Below are 17,636 nucleotides of genomic sequence, written 5' to 3' on the forward strand. Positions count from 1 at the left end.
CAAGGAACATGCTAGGCATTGGAGTTCTTGGACATCTGGCATCCAAGCCAGCAGCTGCAGGACTAGAGGCTATTGGAAGAAAAGTTGTTTATCAGTCACAAATATAGAAAACAAAGAAATAATGATCTATTATTGTTGAAAACAAGCTCTTTCCACCTGAACAAAAATGAAACTGCCCACATAGCAAAGGAAAAAAAGTCAACTAACTGACATTATGATTTTGAAAAACTTCAAGAAAAGGAATAGCAACTTGAATGTAGTTTGGCTTGATTACAAGAAGGCATTCTACTCCCTGTTATGATTAGATAATCAAGTGCCTATAAATAGCGGAAGACTGTAGAAATATATGCAGATAAATGACACAATGGAGAGATTCACTGGTCAATTTTGATGGTCTGGGAGATACTAATATCAAGAGAGGAATCTTTCAAGGAGATTCATCATCACCACTATTGTATGTCATTACATTGATTCCTCTCATAACAATATTGAACAAGTCAAGCCACAGGTATCAAACATCAAACAAATCTGCCAAGCTATCAAACCTTCTTTCCATGGAAGATCTGAAGCAGTATATCTGTAATCTAATAAAATTGATGGTCAACACTATCTGTATGTCCAATATATTGCAATGGAGTTTGGAGTGGACAAATGTGCAACCCTTACTATCAATAGTCGGGTGTGAGTCTCTCTTTTTGAGGTTTGGTTCGGGGGCGCAGTTGGGCTTGCTGCTGGTGTACGTTTCGCCTAGTCACACAGCGGCAGCCCTGCCTGAGCTACTCGATGTCCTCTCCGGTTTGGTGATTGAGTTCCCCAAACTTTTAGTTTTGGGTGACTTCAATCTACCATCCCTGGGAGGGTCATCTGAGTTAGCTTGGGAGTTCATGGCTTCCATGGCGGCCATGGACCTGACGCAGGTAATTTCTGAACCAACACATGAGGGAGGCCACACCCTTGACCTGGTTTTTTTATCTGGACGATGGTTGGATGATCTTGGTGGGGGCTCTCCATTTATTATGCCCCTGTCATGGACCGATCATCACCTCCTGTGGCTGGTCTTCCATTTTACCACCCCCCGCCGTGGGGATGCGGAACCAATTAGATGGTACCGCCCCAGGCGCTTAATGGACCCTGACGGGTTCCAGGCAGCGCTGGGATCCCCACCTGCCCCCGTCGCTCACAACTCGGCGGATGCCTTAGTGGAAGCCTGGGAAAGGGCAGCCACTGAGGCACTGGACCGAGTTGTACCCTTGCGGCCCCTTATCCGGTGCAGATCCCAACGAGCTCCATGGTTTTCCGCGGAGCTCCGGGAGATGAAGCGTCGGAAACGGGGCCTAGAGAGCTGCTGGAGGTCCAGCCGATCCGAATCCGACCGGTTGCGGTTAAGAACCTATATTAGGTCTTATCTCGCAGCGATGAGGGCGGCGAGGTGTAATTACTTCTCCGCCCTCATCGCGTCCGCAGATAATCGCCCGGCCGCCCTGTTCAGGGTGACTCGCTCACTTCTTAATCAGGAGGTGAGGGGGGATCCCTTGCAGGGTCGTGCCGAGGAGTTTGGTCAGCATCTGTCGGATAAAATCACTCGGATTCGGACCGGTCTGGACTCCAGCTGGGCAGAGTCTGACGATCAGGACACGGGCGGTCTTGTCAATGTTATCTGGGAGGAGTTTGATTCTGTGACCCCTGATGAAGTGGACAGGATTATGGGGAGGTTGAGCTCCACCACATGTTTATTGGACCCGTGCCCTTCCTGGCTGGTTTATGCAGCTAGGGAGAGGACACGAGGCTGGTTCCAGGCGGTTATATCTGCTTCTTTGAGTGAGGGTAATTTCCCCACCGTCTTGAAGGAGGCGGTGGTGAGACCCCTCCTCAAGAAGCCAGCCTTGGACCCAGCTGTGTTGAACAACTTTCGTCCAGTCTCCAACCTTCGCTTTCTTGCGAAGGTTGTTGAGAGTGTGGTGGCACATCAGCTCCCTCTGGTCCTGGATGAAGCGGATTATCTGGATCCGTACCAATCGGGTTTCAGGCCCGGGTACAGCACGGAGACGGCATTGGTCGCTCTGGTGAATGATCTCTGGAGGGCTCGGGATAGGGGATGTTCCTCTGTCCTAGTCCTATTAGACCTCTCAGCGGCTTTCGATACCATCGACCATGGTATCCTGCTGCGGCGTCTCAGGGGATTGGGAGTGGGAGGCACGGTTCTTCGGTGGTTCTCCTCCTATCTCCTGGGACGTTCGCAGTCGGTGTTGGCAGGGGGGCAGAGATCGGCCCCTAGGTCTCTCATTTGTGGAGTTCCTCAGGGGTCGGTTCTCTCGCCTCCCCTGTTCAACATCTACATGAAACCGCTGGGTGAGATCATTCGTGGTTTTGGAGTTGGGTATCATCAATATTGCTGATGATACCCAACTTTTTATTTCGACCCCAAACCACCCCAGTGATGCCCTCGCTGTGATGTCCCGTTGCCTGGAGGCGGTTCGGTCTGGATGGGGAGGAACAGACTTCAACTCAACCCTGACAAGACTGAGTGGCTGTACATTCCGGCATCCCGGGACATTCAAAATGTTCCATCTCTCTTTATGGGGGGTGAGTCTTTACCCCCCGTGGATAGGGCGCGCAACTTGGGAGTCCTCCTAGATTCGCGGCTTACCTTAGAAGATCATATAGTAGCCGTGACTAGGGGGGCTTTCGCTCAGGTTCGCCTGGTGCGTCAGTTGCGGCCCTATCTAGACCGGGATGCCTTGTGTACGGTCACTCATGCGCTCGTGACCTCTCGTCTTGACTATTGCAATGCTCTCTACATGGGGCTTCCCTTGAAGACCACTCGGAGGCTCCAACTTGTACAGAATGCGGCCGCGAGAGTTGTCTTGGGAGTTTCCCGGTACTCCCATGTTACACCTTTGCTCCGCGAGCTGCATTGGTTACCGGTTGTCTTCCGGGTGAGGTTCAAGGTCTTAGTGATGGTTTTTAAGTCCTTACATGGCATGGGTCCGGAATACCTCGGGGACCACCTGCTGCCGGCGTCAACTCCCCTCCGCCCTGTGCGTTCCCACAGAGAGGGCCTCCTCAGGGTGCCTCCGGTCAGAGAATGCCGGCTGGTGGCCCCCAGGGGGAGGGCCTTCTCTGTGGGCGCCCCGGCTTTGTGGAATCAACTGCCGGTTGAGCTCCGGATGGCACCGGATCTCCGCTCCTTCCGGCGCGGGTTAAAGACCCACTTATTCGAACAAGCTGGCCTGGCCTGATGGGGAGTTAATTTAGGGTTTTAAATATTTGTATATTTTATTGTTTTATTTTGGGCATTAATTTAATTCTATTTTAACTTTTGTATTTTTGTATTTTTATTATATGCCCTGTTCACCGCCCTGAGTCCTTCGGGCGAAGGGCGGTATAAAAATTTAATTAAACTAAACTAAACTAAACAATGGGGAAAATAGTAAAAACTGAGTAAATCTGATTGCCCCATGGAAACAACATAAGAGTCTGCATGAAAATGATCACTGAAATAACTGGGCGACTATCAAACTGACAACATCAAGCACACTGAAGAGAAGAAGGAGGTTAGAAATGAGCAGATCATGAGAGTGAAGATGATCTTCTATATAACCTAATACAATGCAGTTAACTATATTAAACCAAATGAAATGGCAGTACAATGATTTTCTCTTTCTAGGAAAAGTGCTATTTTGTAATTAGTGTCATTTTCACTTGTAAGTAGAATTCAGTTTATTAATATCAAACACATTTATCAAATTAAAACAAATATGAGATAAATATTATAGCACTTTATTCTCAACAATAATGAAGATCAAAAGGAAAAAGAAAAAAAAAGAAAATGTCAAATGGCTTTTTTATTGAGTAGCTTGCTTGCTTGTTTGTTTATATCCTGCCTTTATTATTTTACAAATAAATCAAGGTGGCAAACATATCTAATATACCTTTCTCCTCCTATTTTCGCCATAACAACCCTGTGGGGACAGTGAGATGAGAGACAGTGACTGGCCGAAAATCACCCAGCTAGCTTTCATGGCTATAATTGATTCTTTCATATTGAATTAATAACTATATACAGTATACACATTTATATGTATACACATACATATATGTGTGTGCATGAGTGAGCGTATATGTATTTCTGATGATCGTGGCTTTTATTGGAAGAAATTAAATATAGTCCTTTGAGCAACATATTGACATATACTTTCCAAAATGTAAAATAGTAATTGCAAAGACCATTAATTACTATTTTTAGCACTAGGAAAGCAGATCAAAATTGCAAAAGATCATAATTTTTTCATTTAGCTAGCAAAACTAAACATTTCTTTTAAGAGTGCTTAACACACAACCTATTCTTAAATCTCTGTTACGCCTGCAATTAAAATATGTTGCTTGTTATTTGAAACAGGCCTAAATTCATGTTTTCCTGAGAAAGGCAATTATAAAAGAATATTTTTTTCTTCTCAATTTATTTGAATAAAGAGAAAGATTCCATTTATTATCTCAAATTTTAGTATTTTATTTGTTTTTTATCATGTAATTTGAAGCTTTAAATCAGGGGTCTTCAAACTTGGCCCTTTTATGACTTGTGGACTTCAACTCCCAGAATTCCTCAGCCAGCATGCCTGGCTGAGGAATTCTGGGAGTTGAAGTCCACAAGTCATAAAAGGGCCAAGTTTGAAGACCCCTGCTTTAAATGCTTCCCTTATCTGAATAAGGTTCGCTGTTTGGCAATAAAACAATTTTTTTTAATTTCCAGTGAAATTCAGCTATCTAAATGTAGGTTCATGATGTTCCATTTTAATACAATTCCTGTATAATTTAGAATTATGTGTATTGGTGAACAATTGGGTATTCCTTAAGTCACTTTGATCAATGAGGCTAGAGCCAAACATACTAACACTTTGATATCTCAAATGCTTCTTTTATGAGATATTTAATTATAAATGTCTGTCTTTAGATATAATTTATGTGCTTGCACTGTTTACTCTAAGCAAGGACAAATTAAAACTTGAATGTGGTATACATTCTCCTTTGAAATAGTTACACTTGAACTTGAAATGAATATATATTTCATAAAAATATATTTTTAGGAGTTTTTAAAACTAAACAAAATGACTTTTAGCCCAGACGTTTGTTCAATGTTTAGCCATTACTGAGAAGACTAAAGAAGATAAGAATGCCTATTTGTAACATGATTCTTTTTCTTTCTATAGTGTATTGAAAAAACCTGCCAGTTTGACAAATAACACGAGCAAAAAAGGAGTTATATCTACTTGCTGCAAGGATTCCTTATCTTAAACTTAGCTTTTAATAATGATTTTGTTCAGAACTAAAGCCCACTTTCCCAGGGGAAAAAGAACAAAGCCCCTGACTTGCTCCACCCTTGACCAAATTACAATGAATACATAGATGTCTTTTAGCTGCAGCTTCTCTTCCACCGACTACTGTAAATTTAGATGTCCAATGCTTCTAGTAAGCAGCCTAAGAAAAATGAATTATAAGAAATTGAACTGAATTTATAAAATAATTGAGAAGCTGCTGAGATATTTCTTCATTTTGTTCACATGAGAGATGAATATCTGAAATATAATCTACTTTATAATTATTAAGTCTTTTTTATTTTCCAGTCCATAATATTTTATTAAGACTCTTGTAAACAAAATATGATAAACACACATTTGTTTTTAGCATCATCCTTCCCTTGTTCCACTTTGATTGGCATCCTTTCACTATTTTATTATTGTAATACTCCTCTTGTGATTTTTTTAAAAAGACTTTTCCTTCAAGTACCTTCTTGCCAAAAATTTTTGATATTTCTCATTGCTACTTAAGCACTAGCAGCAAAATAGTGACTTATCAAGAATCATACTAGTCCTGGCAGGTTTTTAGCACATATGAAGATTCTGTGTCATATTTTTTAACCAGTCTATAACAGCTGAAAGATTAATACATGCTTCTGGTGAAGTTTACTTTCTATATGTAATCACTAATATTTTTAGGAGAGCTGTTAATAATGCAGCTTCTATTTTCAAGTTATTTCTGTTTGATAAAGTATTAGTAAGAACGAAAACTGAGAATGTAAAACAAATAGATTTCTATGCATGCTGTAAATTAGAACTATGAAAACCATTAGGGACAGAACTACATTTTCATTTTTGCTGTGGATGAAGTGTTGTTTTTGAAATGTCAAGGTAGTTATGTCCTCTTGATGTACCTCTAGTGGTATAAAGCAGCGGTCCCCAACCTTTCTGGCCCTGTGGATTGGCAGCGGCAGGGGATGGCTTTGCGCTTGCTGCTTGTGCAAATGCAGCTTTGCATGCTCACATGTTTACCTGCTACTTGCACAGCCCGGTTCCCAATAGGCCATGGAATGGGGGTTGGGGACACCTGATGTAAAGAAATGTAGAGATTAAATTGGTGAAGGAATGAATGAACTGTTAAAGGAGAAGAAACAGCAATTCGTTTCTGAGAAGTGGAAAATGTTGATGAACCCATTCTTGACTTTGTCTGATATACAATAGGACAGAATGAAACAACTCTTGAAGGACTAACACTTCTCTGATTCAAAGAGTTAGATCAAAAAACAGACACTCCAGAGATTCCAGGTATACAGGTAGTCCTTGTCTTACAATCATTTGTTTAGTGACTCTTCAAAGTTACAGTGATACTGAAACAAGTGATTTAAGATTGTTTTTCACACTTATGACTGTTGCGCTATCCCCATGGTTGTGTGATCAAAATTTGGATGGTTGGCAACTGGCATGTATTTATGACAATTGCAGTATCCCAAGCTCATGTGATTACCTTTTGCAATCCTCTAACAAGCAAAGTCAATGGGGAACCCAGATTCGTTTAATAACCATGCTACTAACTTAACAATTGCATTGATAAACTTAATAGCTATGGCAAGAAAGGTCGTAAAATGGGGCAAAAATTACTTAACCGTCTTGCTTAGCAGTGGAAATTTTGGATTCACTTCTGGTCATAAATCAAGGACTACCTGTATTACTTTATATTGTTGGCTACAGTGACAGAATCTTGAAAACCTGTCAGAATTTCTCCCTATCTCATTTTATACCAGTCAAAATCAAATCAGGTTATTGATGAGTTTGTTTCTCATGCTTTTACTTTCTCAGGACTCAGTTTTTGTCCCCCCCCCTCCTCCTTTTTCCAAAGTTCTGTTTTATATTCCTTTACAAGTGAAAATATGGATGTTCCAGTAAAATGTAAAGTAATCTGACCAAATATGCAAATAATCTCAGAAGTCTTCAAAGAAATGCTAAATCCTTCAGGAACTGTGCTATAAGGATTGATATTTCATTCATGGAAATTCTTAGAACAAATCATTCTTTCAAGTGATTTTCACAGCTTTATTTGAAATGTCTCATTTACTTATGGTGATAGAAGATATGAAAGTACAATTCCAATTACTGCTAATAGAATTATTAGAAGGTCTTAGATATATATTAATGGTTCAGGGTAAGTTTAAACTGGATGGTGTCAAGGTTCTAAATACCAATAATACCAGAAAGATTCAACTACTGATTTTTGATACTGGAAATATGACAGAAAACTGGTCATACTGATACTCTGGTTTCTGACCTATTATAGACAAATGATATATTATTTGCAAACTTTGAAGCACATTGTATTTTAAGGTAAACAAGGAATGACAGGCTAAATCCATAAATAAGCTTCTATCTCAGGAAGCAACTTTTTAAATTTTCTGTAGTGTACATGATATGATGAACAGAATTCTAAAAAAATAGCGATGAAACAATTGCAAAAAGACAATTTTATTTTGGATATTATAAAGTTAATAAATGCTTGTGCAATGGCAAAATCTCAAATGCAAATCCTATAGGACAAAGAAGAAATGAATTGCAGCTTGCAAATGGCAACCAATTAGAGCAGGCATGTCAAACTGCTGGCCCACGGGCCGGATGCGTCACACCAAAACCGCGCCCACCCCATTGCCGGCAATGGGGAAAAAGTCCCGATACATCATGCGACGTCACATGACGTCACAACTTTGATGTGCCTGAACTAGAGTATCAGTACAGTGTTAGCATGCATAAAGTTGTATCTAGGAAACATTCCAGAAGAAAACAGTTCTATTTTCACATTCCTCAAATTAAAAAAGTAAATATATTAAAACTGAATAGGAATAGTTAAAGAGACGAATAGAGCAATGCTTTTCAAATGTCTGTATATTGTATAACATTCAAAGTAATAATAATAATAAGTTGGAAGGGACCTTGGAGGTCATCTAGTCCAACCCCCCTGATTGCATAAACTATAAAACATATTTATATTAAACACAAGGTCATAATTGCAAATTACAATTGCCAGTGCTACTACTGCCTAAATTTTACCACCGCTATGTTAATAGAACTCCAAGAAAAACTTCCTAAATAAACCAGAAGATCCCACAGCCCTAGGCTAAAAATAGAGTCATCTATAACATACAGTGTAAGGTTTGTAACAGCTTTTTTAAAGGACAGATAGGCAGAAGATTTGGCAGAACAGAGCAATTAAGACCAGCTAGCAGTCGGAAGACACCATGAAAACTCCTTAATCTCACAAAACATGTTCAGACTCAATCATAGTTTCAACTGGAAACCTATGAACATCCTAGACAAGCTAATCCGAAAATGGTAGAATATTCCTGGAAGTTTGGAATTCAGACAACTAGCCATCAATAGACACATGGAGATAAACCACATTTACAGATCATTCAAAAGAAATAAAGCTAAGGAAGAAACAAAAAAAAACCCCATATCTCTCCAGGGATATCAACACTAGAGAAACAAGTACAAAACAATACTCTAATCAATACCTTGGCAACGCTGACAGGATAAGTTACTATATATAACATGTAACAAACCCTACCCTAGCACTGATGATGTTACCTAGTTGGGTAATAAAACAACCAAGCTCACAGAGGTCCCAAGGACTTCATAGATTTTATGGCAGATGATATGTCTGCTGTAAGATGATAATATTGATCTACCTTAGAGGATGGACTAGACTACAGTGAGTTTAATACAATGAATATATAATATTTAAAATAATTCAAGGTTGTATAGAAATATATTCAATTGTTATTTTAATAGGCTGAGCTATATTTTCTTAAAGCTTATGAAGAGGAAATTATCGTATTTTTACATTATTATTTTCTAATAATTCTAATAAAAAATTCTTTGTGAACTTATTTTCATTGAGATGTAAGACATTGTTTTGTTTTGTAATTATCACACTTTCTGCTAATACTGATGTCCAGTAACAGCAAATTACATTCTCTTCTCTTATTAGCTTGTGATGAATGGAAAATTCTTCAAAAACCAAATCTTCATAGGGATGTCAACAGATTTGGTCATTCTGCAATTGTCAGCAATGGGTAATGTATTTCTCAACATTAGCTAAAAGAAAACACACATACCAATTTTTTAAAGATGCAGAATTCATGAATAATATGAACTATTGTCTAGTTACCAATATCGATTTTCGATTTCATTTAAATTAAAACTTGTAAAATATGAATACTTTCACTATTATTAATTTATTAAAATTTAAATATTATCTCATTTGACCACTTATTTGTTACAAAGAAAGTATAATGATTGAAATGCTCTGTACAAAGGAATGTATAAATAAGGCTGAAATTAAAGTTTAAGATTAAAATCCTAGTACAGGTAGTTCTCGACTTATGATAACAAACTGATATCTCAGTCATTGAGTGGAGCAGTTATTAAGTGAGATGCCCACATGGCCACTTTGCTAAATGATTTTAAATCCAGCTCTCCCAGTTGCAGTCATTCAGCAGACAGAACAAAAGAATTGTGTGCCAAAGGAGGGTAGGTAGTTCCCCTCCATGCACAGAAGGGAATTCCTGCACCAGGCTGGAGAAGCAAAGATTGTTGCTCTGCAGCCCAGTGAAAGATTTCTCAGCCCTTCCACCCAGGAACAGAAGGGAAGGAAAATCCTTTGGCAAGTGGCAGCAGCTTGCAACCTCTCCCACCAGCTTTTCCATTTTCTATCGGGGAAATTGCAAAGGATGGTCACATGATCGTGGGACTCTTGGGAACCAGTAATGAGGGTGAACAGGTTGTCAAGTACCCAGATAACTATCACATGACCATGGAGGTATATGACATTTTATGACGTTCAGAAGTTCTTTACAGATCATAAAAGCATCCTTTCTGAGCCATCTTAATTTTGAATGGTCACTATATGAGTGATAATAAGTTGAGGATTATTTGTCCTACATAAATCGTAGGCAAAAATCACATTTATCCTATCCCAAGAACAATTCTGTTTTGGACCAAGATCATTACCTAAAAAAAATAAATCACATTTTTGGGCCTCAGACCCTTTCACTTTTTGAAAGTGGATCACAGAAAACAACTTTACTTATGGGTAAGCATTTCAGATAGGTGAATTCTTGGAGAAGGTGGTTCTGAAGATGCTAAGCTATGATTAAAACCAATGCTTTGAATTGCACTCTGAAACCTGTTAAGGTACCAAATTCTGAAACAATTGCAGTTTCTGAGTGGAATCTTAAAAGGCATCTCCAGGTAGAGTTTATTGCACTGATAAAGGCATGAGTCCCCTGTGTGACTTTAACCCATTTATTTTCCGTTGCCTGATCTGAAGACAAATGAGAATGGCTGTTAATCATAGCTTGTCTCCCTATTTTTATCTCCACATATAGTTTTCCTCTGATCAACTTATTTTTTATTATTGGAATTACTCTATTCTGTATATCATATTGAATTGATTTTATATTAATGAAGAAGTTGCTTTGAACAATTGTTTTGACTTAAATTTTCAAATATTATATTGATCAAGTAATATTGTTCAATTGTGCATCATATATGTTGTAATATGCAAAAATTTTGAGTACGGTGAAAATCATTACATGAATATCCATGTTCTTGTATTTAAATGACCATCTTGTGAAGTTTTAAATTAAAATTATTTTAAATTGATACGCTAAATACCATGTTGCCCTAAAGGAAAAAGAAGACAATCTTGGATAAAACTATGCTCAGGATAATGTGTGTGTGTGTGTGTGTATGTGTGTGTGTGTGTGTGAATAAATAATATAATTTCAAGAGGGAAACCCAGGCATAGCACAAAATAGCCAATAACAAGCAAGGAGGGTAGAGAAGGCGGACACAGAGAACAAGGAAATACAAATACCGACAGCTATGACATTGGATGAGGAATAACAAAAGTAAACAAGATCAGTTAAGGTAGTCAAACCAAAACAGATAGGGAGGAGAAAGATATTTATTTTTAAAAAAAATAAGGGACAGTAAGACCGGATTGCAAGGGAAGCCATGCAGTCACGATTGGCTAGAGCAGGGGTAGGCAACCTTGGCTCTTTTATGACTCGTGGACTTCAACTCCCAGAATTCCTGAGCCAGGCTGGCTCAGGAATTCTGGGAGTTGAAGTCCACGAGTCATAAAAGAGCCAAGGTTGCCTACCCCTGGGCTAGAGCAAGGTCCATCACACGGCCAATGAGCAGAGCGCGGAACCAAACAGGCTTACCAACAGTTTTTCAAACCTTCAATGCTTTCTCTGATGACGCTGGCAGAGGACCAGTGAAAGCTTAGATTAAGTAGATATACTTTAAACGGTTACTTTTTGTTGCTTATTATGATCTTTTAGCAATAAACGACTGTTTTTTATCCATCCCGGTGTTCAAAGAGTTTATACTTTAGGGGTGTGTGTGTGTGTGTGTGTGTGTGTGTGTGTGTGTGTGTGTGTGTACACACTTTCTACTTTCTGAGTTTAGTCAAGAGTGAACAGGTTTTGGGGGGTGTCATTATTTGGAATTTTTTTTACCTGGTCATGGTTTCAGTAATATAAGGATGTTATTGGAAAAAGAGGCTTACCTTTTTAAATCCCATTCTTTCCATCTTTAACTGGCAGGTTTAAATTTTAAGGATGCATAAAGCTAATTGTAGTCTTTTCATCTGATTTACTTAGTGTTCTTCTGAAAAACAGAAGAATTTGTTTGGCAACTAGTTCCCCAGTTTCATAAAATCGTCTTAATGGGTTCAAGGGGCTTACAAAAATGAACTTACTAGCTATAACCTACCTATATCTGGTTAGGACAAGTAATTGTAAAAATATACAGGTGCAGCCAAATATATTTTTAAAAGGGATGTAAACAAGGCAGATTCATGGCTTTGATATCTAGTTTTGTAGAAACATAATATTACTTTATTTTATTTGATAGGTCCATGTATATATTTGGAGGCTTTTCAAGCATTTTGTTGAATGACATCCTTGTATACAAACCTCCCAATTGTGAAGCATTCAGAGATGAAGATCTTTGTAAAGCTGCTGGGCCAGGGTTAAGGTGCTTATGGAACAAAAATCACTGTGTATCATGGGAACTTGAACATGATACTAACATTCTTAGGGCAAAATGTCCCAGAAAAATAGGTAAGTAAATTTCCTGTAATTTTGAGAATACACATTAAACTGAATGCAATGAATATATTGCTTGGCTGATTCTGCCATGGGAATGCATTCGGACTACAAAATGTCTGTACAAATACAGGGTGTGTGTGTGTGTGTGTGTGTGTGTAGGCTTTTTAACTTTTAAATCAAGGGACGGGAGAGGACCCCTTGTGGGGACGGGCCGAGAAATTTAGTGAGTATCTGGTGGATAAAATCGCTCAAATTCGGGCTAGTCTGGACTCTGACTGGGCACTATCTGATGAGGGGGAAGCGATGGGTTTGGCCGAGAACATTTGGGAAGAGTTTGATCCTGTGACTCCGGATGAGGTGGACAGGATCATGGGAAAATTAAGTGCTGCCACATGTTTGTTGGACCCGTGTCCTTCCTGGCTGGTTTATGCGGCTCGGGAGGTTACACGAGGCTGGCTCCTAGCAGTTATTAATGCTTTCTTGAGTGAGGGGTGCTTCCCTGCCGCCTTGAAAGAGGCAGTGGTAAGGCCCCTCCTCAAGAAACCTGGTTTGGATCCAGCTATTTTAAATAACTTTCATCCTATCTCCAACCTTCGCTTTCTTGCGAAGGTTGTTGAGAGTGTGGTGGCACGGCAGCTCCCTTTGGTCCTGGAGGAAACTGAGTATCTGGATCCATACCAATCGGGTTTCAGGCCCGGGTACAGCACGGAGACGGCATTGGTCGCGCTGGTGGATGATCTCTGGTGGGCCCAAGATAGGGGTTATTCCTCTGTCCTGGTCCTATTAGATCTCTCAGCGGCTTTTGATACCATCGACCATGGTATCTTGCTGCGACGTCCTGAGGGGTTGGGAGTGGGAGGCACCGTTTTACGGTGGTTCTCCTCCTGCCTCTCGGGCCGTTCGCAGACGGTGTTGGCAGGGGGGCAGAGGTCATCCCCTAGGCCCCTTAGTTGTGGGGTGCGTCAGGGGTCGGTACTCTCGCCCCTCAACATCTATATGAAGCCGCTGGGTGAGATCATCCGTGGTTTCGGGGTGAGGTATCATCAATATGCTGATGATACCCAGCTTTTCATCTCCACCCCGAACCAACCCAGTGATGCCCTCGACGTGGTGTCCCGTTGCCTGGAAGCGGTACGGATTTGGATGGGGAAGAACAGGCTCCAGCTCAACCCGGCCAAGACTGAGTGGCTTTATGTACCGGCATCTCATTTAGTCCAAGAGGTTCCATTTTTGGTTATGGGAGGAGAGGTGTTACCTCCCGTTGATAGGGCATGCAATTTAGGCATCCTCCTGGATTCACGACTCAGTTTTGAAGACCATATTGGAGTCGTGGCCAGGGGGGCATTTGCCCAGGTTCGCCTGGTGCTCCAGTTGCACCCCTATCTGGACCGAGATGCCCTACGTACGGTCACTCACGCACTCGTTACCTCCTGTATAGATTACTGCAATGCTCTCTACATGGGGCTGCCCTTGAAGACCACCGGGAGGCTGCCCTTGAAGACCACCCGATACTCCCATATTACACCCCTCCTGCGTGAGCTGCATTGGTTACCGTTTGTCTTCCGGGTGAGATTTAAGGTGCTGGTACTTACCTTTAAAGCCCTACATGGCTTAGGCCCGGGATATTTGCAGGACCGTCCGCTGCCGGGAATGATCTCCCATCGCCCAGTACACTCACACAGAGAGGGCCTCCTCAGGGTGCCGTCGGCTAGACAATGTCGGCTGGCGACCCCCAGGGGGAGGGCCTTTTCTGTGGGATTGCCAGCCCTATGGAACCAACTTCCCTTTGAGCTCCGGATGGCCCCGGATCTCCGGTCCTTTCACCGCGGCCTTAAAACACTTCTTTTCCATCAGGCTGACCTGGACTGACGACAGGGATTTTAAAATGTTTTTTAATTTTAACTACAATTTTAATTTATTCTATTGGGGCTGTTAATTTAATTCTTTTTAACTTTTGTATTGTTGTATTTTATTGTTGTTAGCCGCCCTGAGTCCTTCGGGAGATAGGGCGGCATATAAGTCCCAATAATAAATAAATAAATAAAATAAACTCTCCAGTCAGCACATTTATAAGACAGAATCACCATCATTCTGATTTTTTTCCTGAACATACTTGGTATAATGTTTGTAAAAATACTTACAGAAATCTTTCAAAGATGTCATAAAGGTTTTTGCTTGTTCCCTGATTAATGTTAGGTGCAAGGAACCAGAGCAAATTCATGAGTAGGCCAATGTGGTGTCTTTATTGTTGATCACATATTTACAAGAATCTTTCCAGTTTAATTGCATTTGCTTGGGAACTGGCAGATAAAGGCTTTAAGATTATAGCTTTGCCTCTTCTTCCCATGGAGCAACTCCAAATTACACCTCCTCTTTACTCTGTCTTCTATTCTAGCCCTTCTATTCTACCTGGTGTTTCCACCACAGTAACTCCAATAGAAAAAAGAAATAGGAAATTTGTTAGTAAGCATGTTGTATGATGTTATAGGTTTTGGAAATCTTAAAATGGAATGATGACCATTATTTAGAAATGATTGGCGAGTTTAGGTACAAAGAATGTATAGAGTTCATCTCTTTGACAATTGATGCAAATACATGTGGCAATTTATACTGCTTTTTCTTTTATTTCAAAAGCAATTCAGTGGTGTAACTTTAAATTATTAAAACATGATATGCCAATTATTAAGATATTTTCTTAAAATAACAGATAATAAAGAGATGAAAAGATAAGAGAAACTGTAAGATGTTGAGATGATATATTGCCAATGCTTTATCATGGTAGGAGAATGTAGACTTGAGAAAAAGTCTCTTTAGTTTTAGAAGATTTACAAATCAAAGAAAAAAGTACTCAGTTGAATTGAATGCTAGACTAAAAGGTGAAATAATGTGAATAACCTTTGAAAAGTAGGCAAACACAGAATGTAAAAACCACTTTAAAAAGCCAGTACAGATTTTGGGATAAGAAGTTGAAAAGGATGTGAAAATAAATCAAGATGTATTAAATGAATTCTAAATACAGTAATCTTATAATGTAAGGAATTGAACAAAACTTACCGATGAACTACTCAAATCTCATGCCTAGTGCAGGACTAGAACAAATAGTAGTAGGACTACAACAGCTACTATGTCCTCAGTAGATAACCACCTAGTCTTAAACATTTCCCATAGGAGACAATCCATCAACACCTGTGGTCTACTCCATTGTTGAATAGCTCACAGTTTTAGGAAATGTTTCATGAAACAGTCTGCATCTGTTTCCTTTTCAATGAAAATTATTTCTTGTCCTAGTTCTAGAACCTGTGAACAGTTCTGCCCTTTTTCTACAAAGCAGCTTTTCAGACTTTGTAAGACATCTATTGTGTCTCCTGTTTTCAAGCTAAATACACCCAATACCTTCAACCATTTTTTTTCTTCAGAACTGTGTACCATCTTGATTGCCTTCTTCTTCAGTGTCTTACTGAATGCAGTGACATGAACAGAATATAATACTATAGATATATGATTATCTATCTATCATCTATCTGTCTGTCTGTCTGTCTGTGTCTGTCTGTGTCTGTCTGTCTGTCTATCTATCTGATATATGACACTATAATTCTGTTGATGCAGCCTGGGATAACACTTTTTTTTTTGCAAGAAATCTAGAAAGCCACCAAGACACCCTATTCTGTGCAGTACTCAGAACATGGTCCTTCCATTCTATACCTTTATCTTAGTTTTTCCCCCTACCCATATATAGGACTTTTAATTTGTTCCTGTTGAAACTCATTTTACCAGTTTATGCCCATTATACTAGCCTGTTATTGTTGTCCCGAATCTTGGTATTGGTATTTAAGCAGTGTACTATTTTTCTATCTTTGTGAAGAGTATAAATTTTCCACCTTCTTTATGTCAACTCTTTTGCTTATATCCATTTTGAACAGAATAAAGGCAGAGTTGTTTTTTTTTAATCTTTACTAGAATTAAATTATCATCCCCCCCTTTTAATGGCTTCTCCAAGCCTTCATCAAGGCTGTTTCCATATTCCAGTACAACAGATTATCAAGACCATAAAAAAAAGCATAGCAGAAAGAAACACTTCTGAAACAGGTAACTGCTAACTAAGGAAATAAATGAGAGCCTTTCTAAAAGATAAGGATATTACTAGTTATATATTGTTAAGCTTGATAAGGAGCAAAAAGTTCACAATCCCAGCTCTGCTTCTAGCATGTTCTTGAGTGCTCTCAGATCAAAGGTAAAGATTTCCTCTGCTTCTGGGGAAAGTCATAATTCTCAAAGGCTCTCTCAGTGCTTTGAATACAGTTCATTTCTGATTGCAAGATGTAATGAGTTGGCCTTCCTGACCAAGGCTTGCAGTGTGAAAGACATTCAAAGACGTGCTCAGTGAATGAATTACCAATTGCAGAATTGTGGCACAAGGAACTATTTCCAGGCTTCCTTTTATCAAATACAATAAGGAAAGTTCAGATTAACATTACTTTTCATCATAACACTTTTACCATTTTCAAGGTTCTATTTGGCTGGGTCCTTTGTACCCATGTGTCTCAGTAGAAAGGATATTTTATCAGTGGGCTTAAAGAATCTTTTTATCTTATCACATCCTGAATTTGTGCCACAAGAAGGCAGCAGTCTCTTGACAGCCTGGATAACAGTTTACTGCTTTGGTCCTTTCAGTAGGAAGCTTCATGTTACTACCACCTGTCATTTCTTTCCCTACAGAATAGAGACAGGAATCCATCCCTTTGCAGATCCCTGTAGAATTCTCTATCTCATTAATGAGGCTTGTGGAAGCTCTTTTTCATCCAAGGGTCTAGAAACTATACCAGTAATGAAACCTTGGAATCTATTCTGAAGGTCAAGAGCAGAAGTGTCAAACTGCCGTCTCACGGGCCGTATGCATCACACAGAAGCCACGCCCACCCCATTGCCAGCAATGGCAAAACAGTCCTGATACGTTGCGCGATGTCACGTGACATCGCGAGTTTGACATGTCTGGTCCAGAGAGTAAAACATCTTGATGAGCTTAGGCATGTAACTTTTTCTGTCTTTCCATTTCCTCTATTTCACTTTCTTCCATTTTCCAAGATGCTTCTTGGTACTAATCTCTCAACAAGCATTTTCTGTGCCTATTCAAGGATTTCCCATCTTCCCTATAGCTTTGCCTCTATATTTGTACAATATGCAGCATTCTTATTAT

At 39.7% G+C, this 17,636-nt stretch overlaps 1 protein-coding gene across 5 annotated transcripts in view; it reads left to right on the forward strand.

The window, feature by feature from the left end:
* The window catches only part of ATRNL1 (attractin like 1), a 563,323-nt gene that overhangs the window by 87,117 nt on the left and 458,570 nt on the right, over positions 1–17,636 (forward strand). For all 5 annotated transcript variants that reach the window (XR_014026511.1, XM_081328305.1, XM_081328307.1 and 2 more), the window contains exons 11-12: positions 9,310–9,394; positions 12,246–12,454. Coding sequence is in view for 4 of the 5 variants with exons in the window: in XM_081328305.1 (XP_081184431.1) it covers positions 9,310–9,394; positions 12,246–12,454 (294 nt within the window). In the remaining variant the exon portion in view is untranslated. The remainder of the gene's footprint in view (positions 1–9,309; positions 9,395–12,245; positions 12,455–17,636) is intronic.

This window comes from Vipera berus (assembly GCF_964194415.1).
Source record: "Vipera berus genome assembly, chromosome: 5".
Classification (NCBI taxonomy): domain Eukaryota; kingdom Metazoa; phylum Chordata; class Lepidosauria; order Squamata; family Viperidae; genus Vipera; species Vipera berus.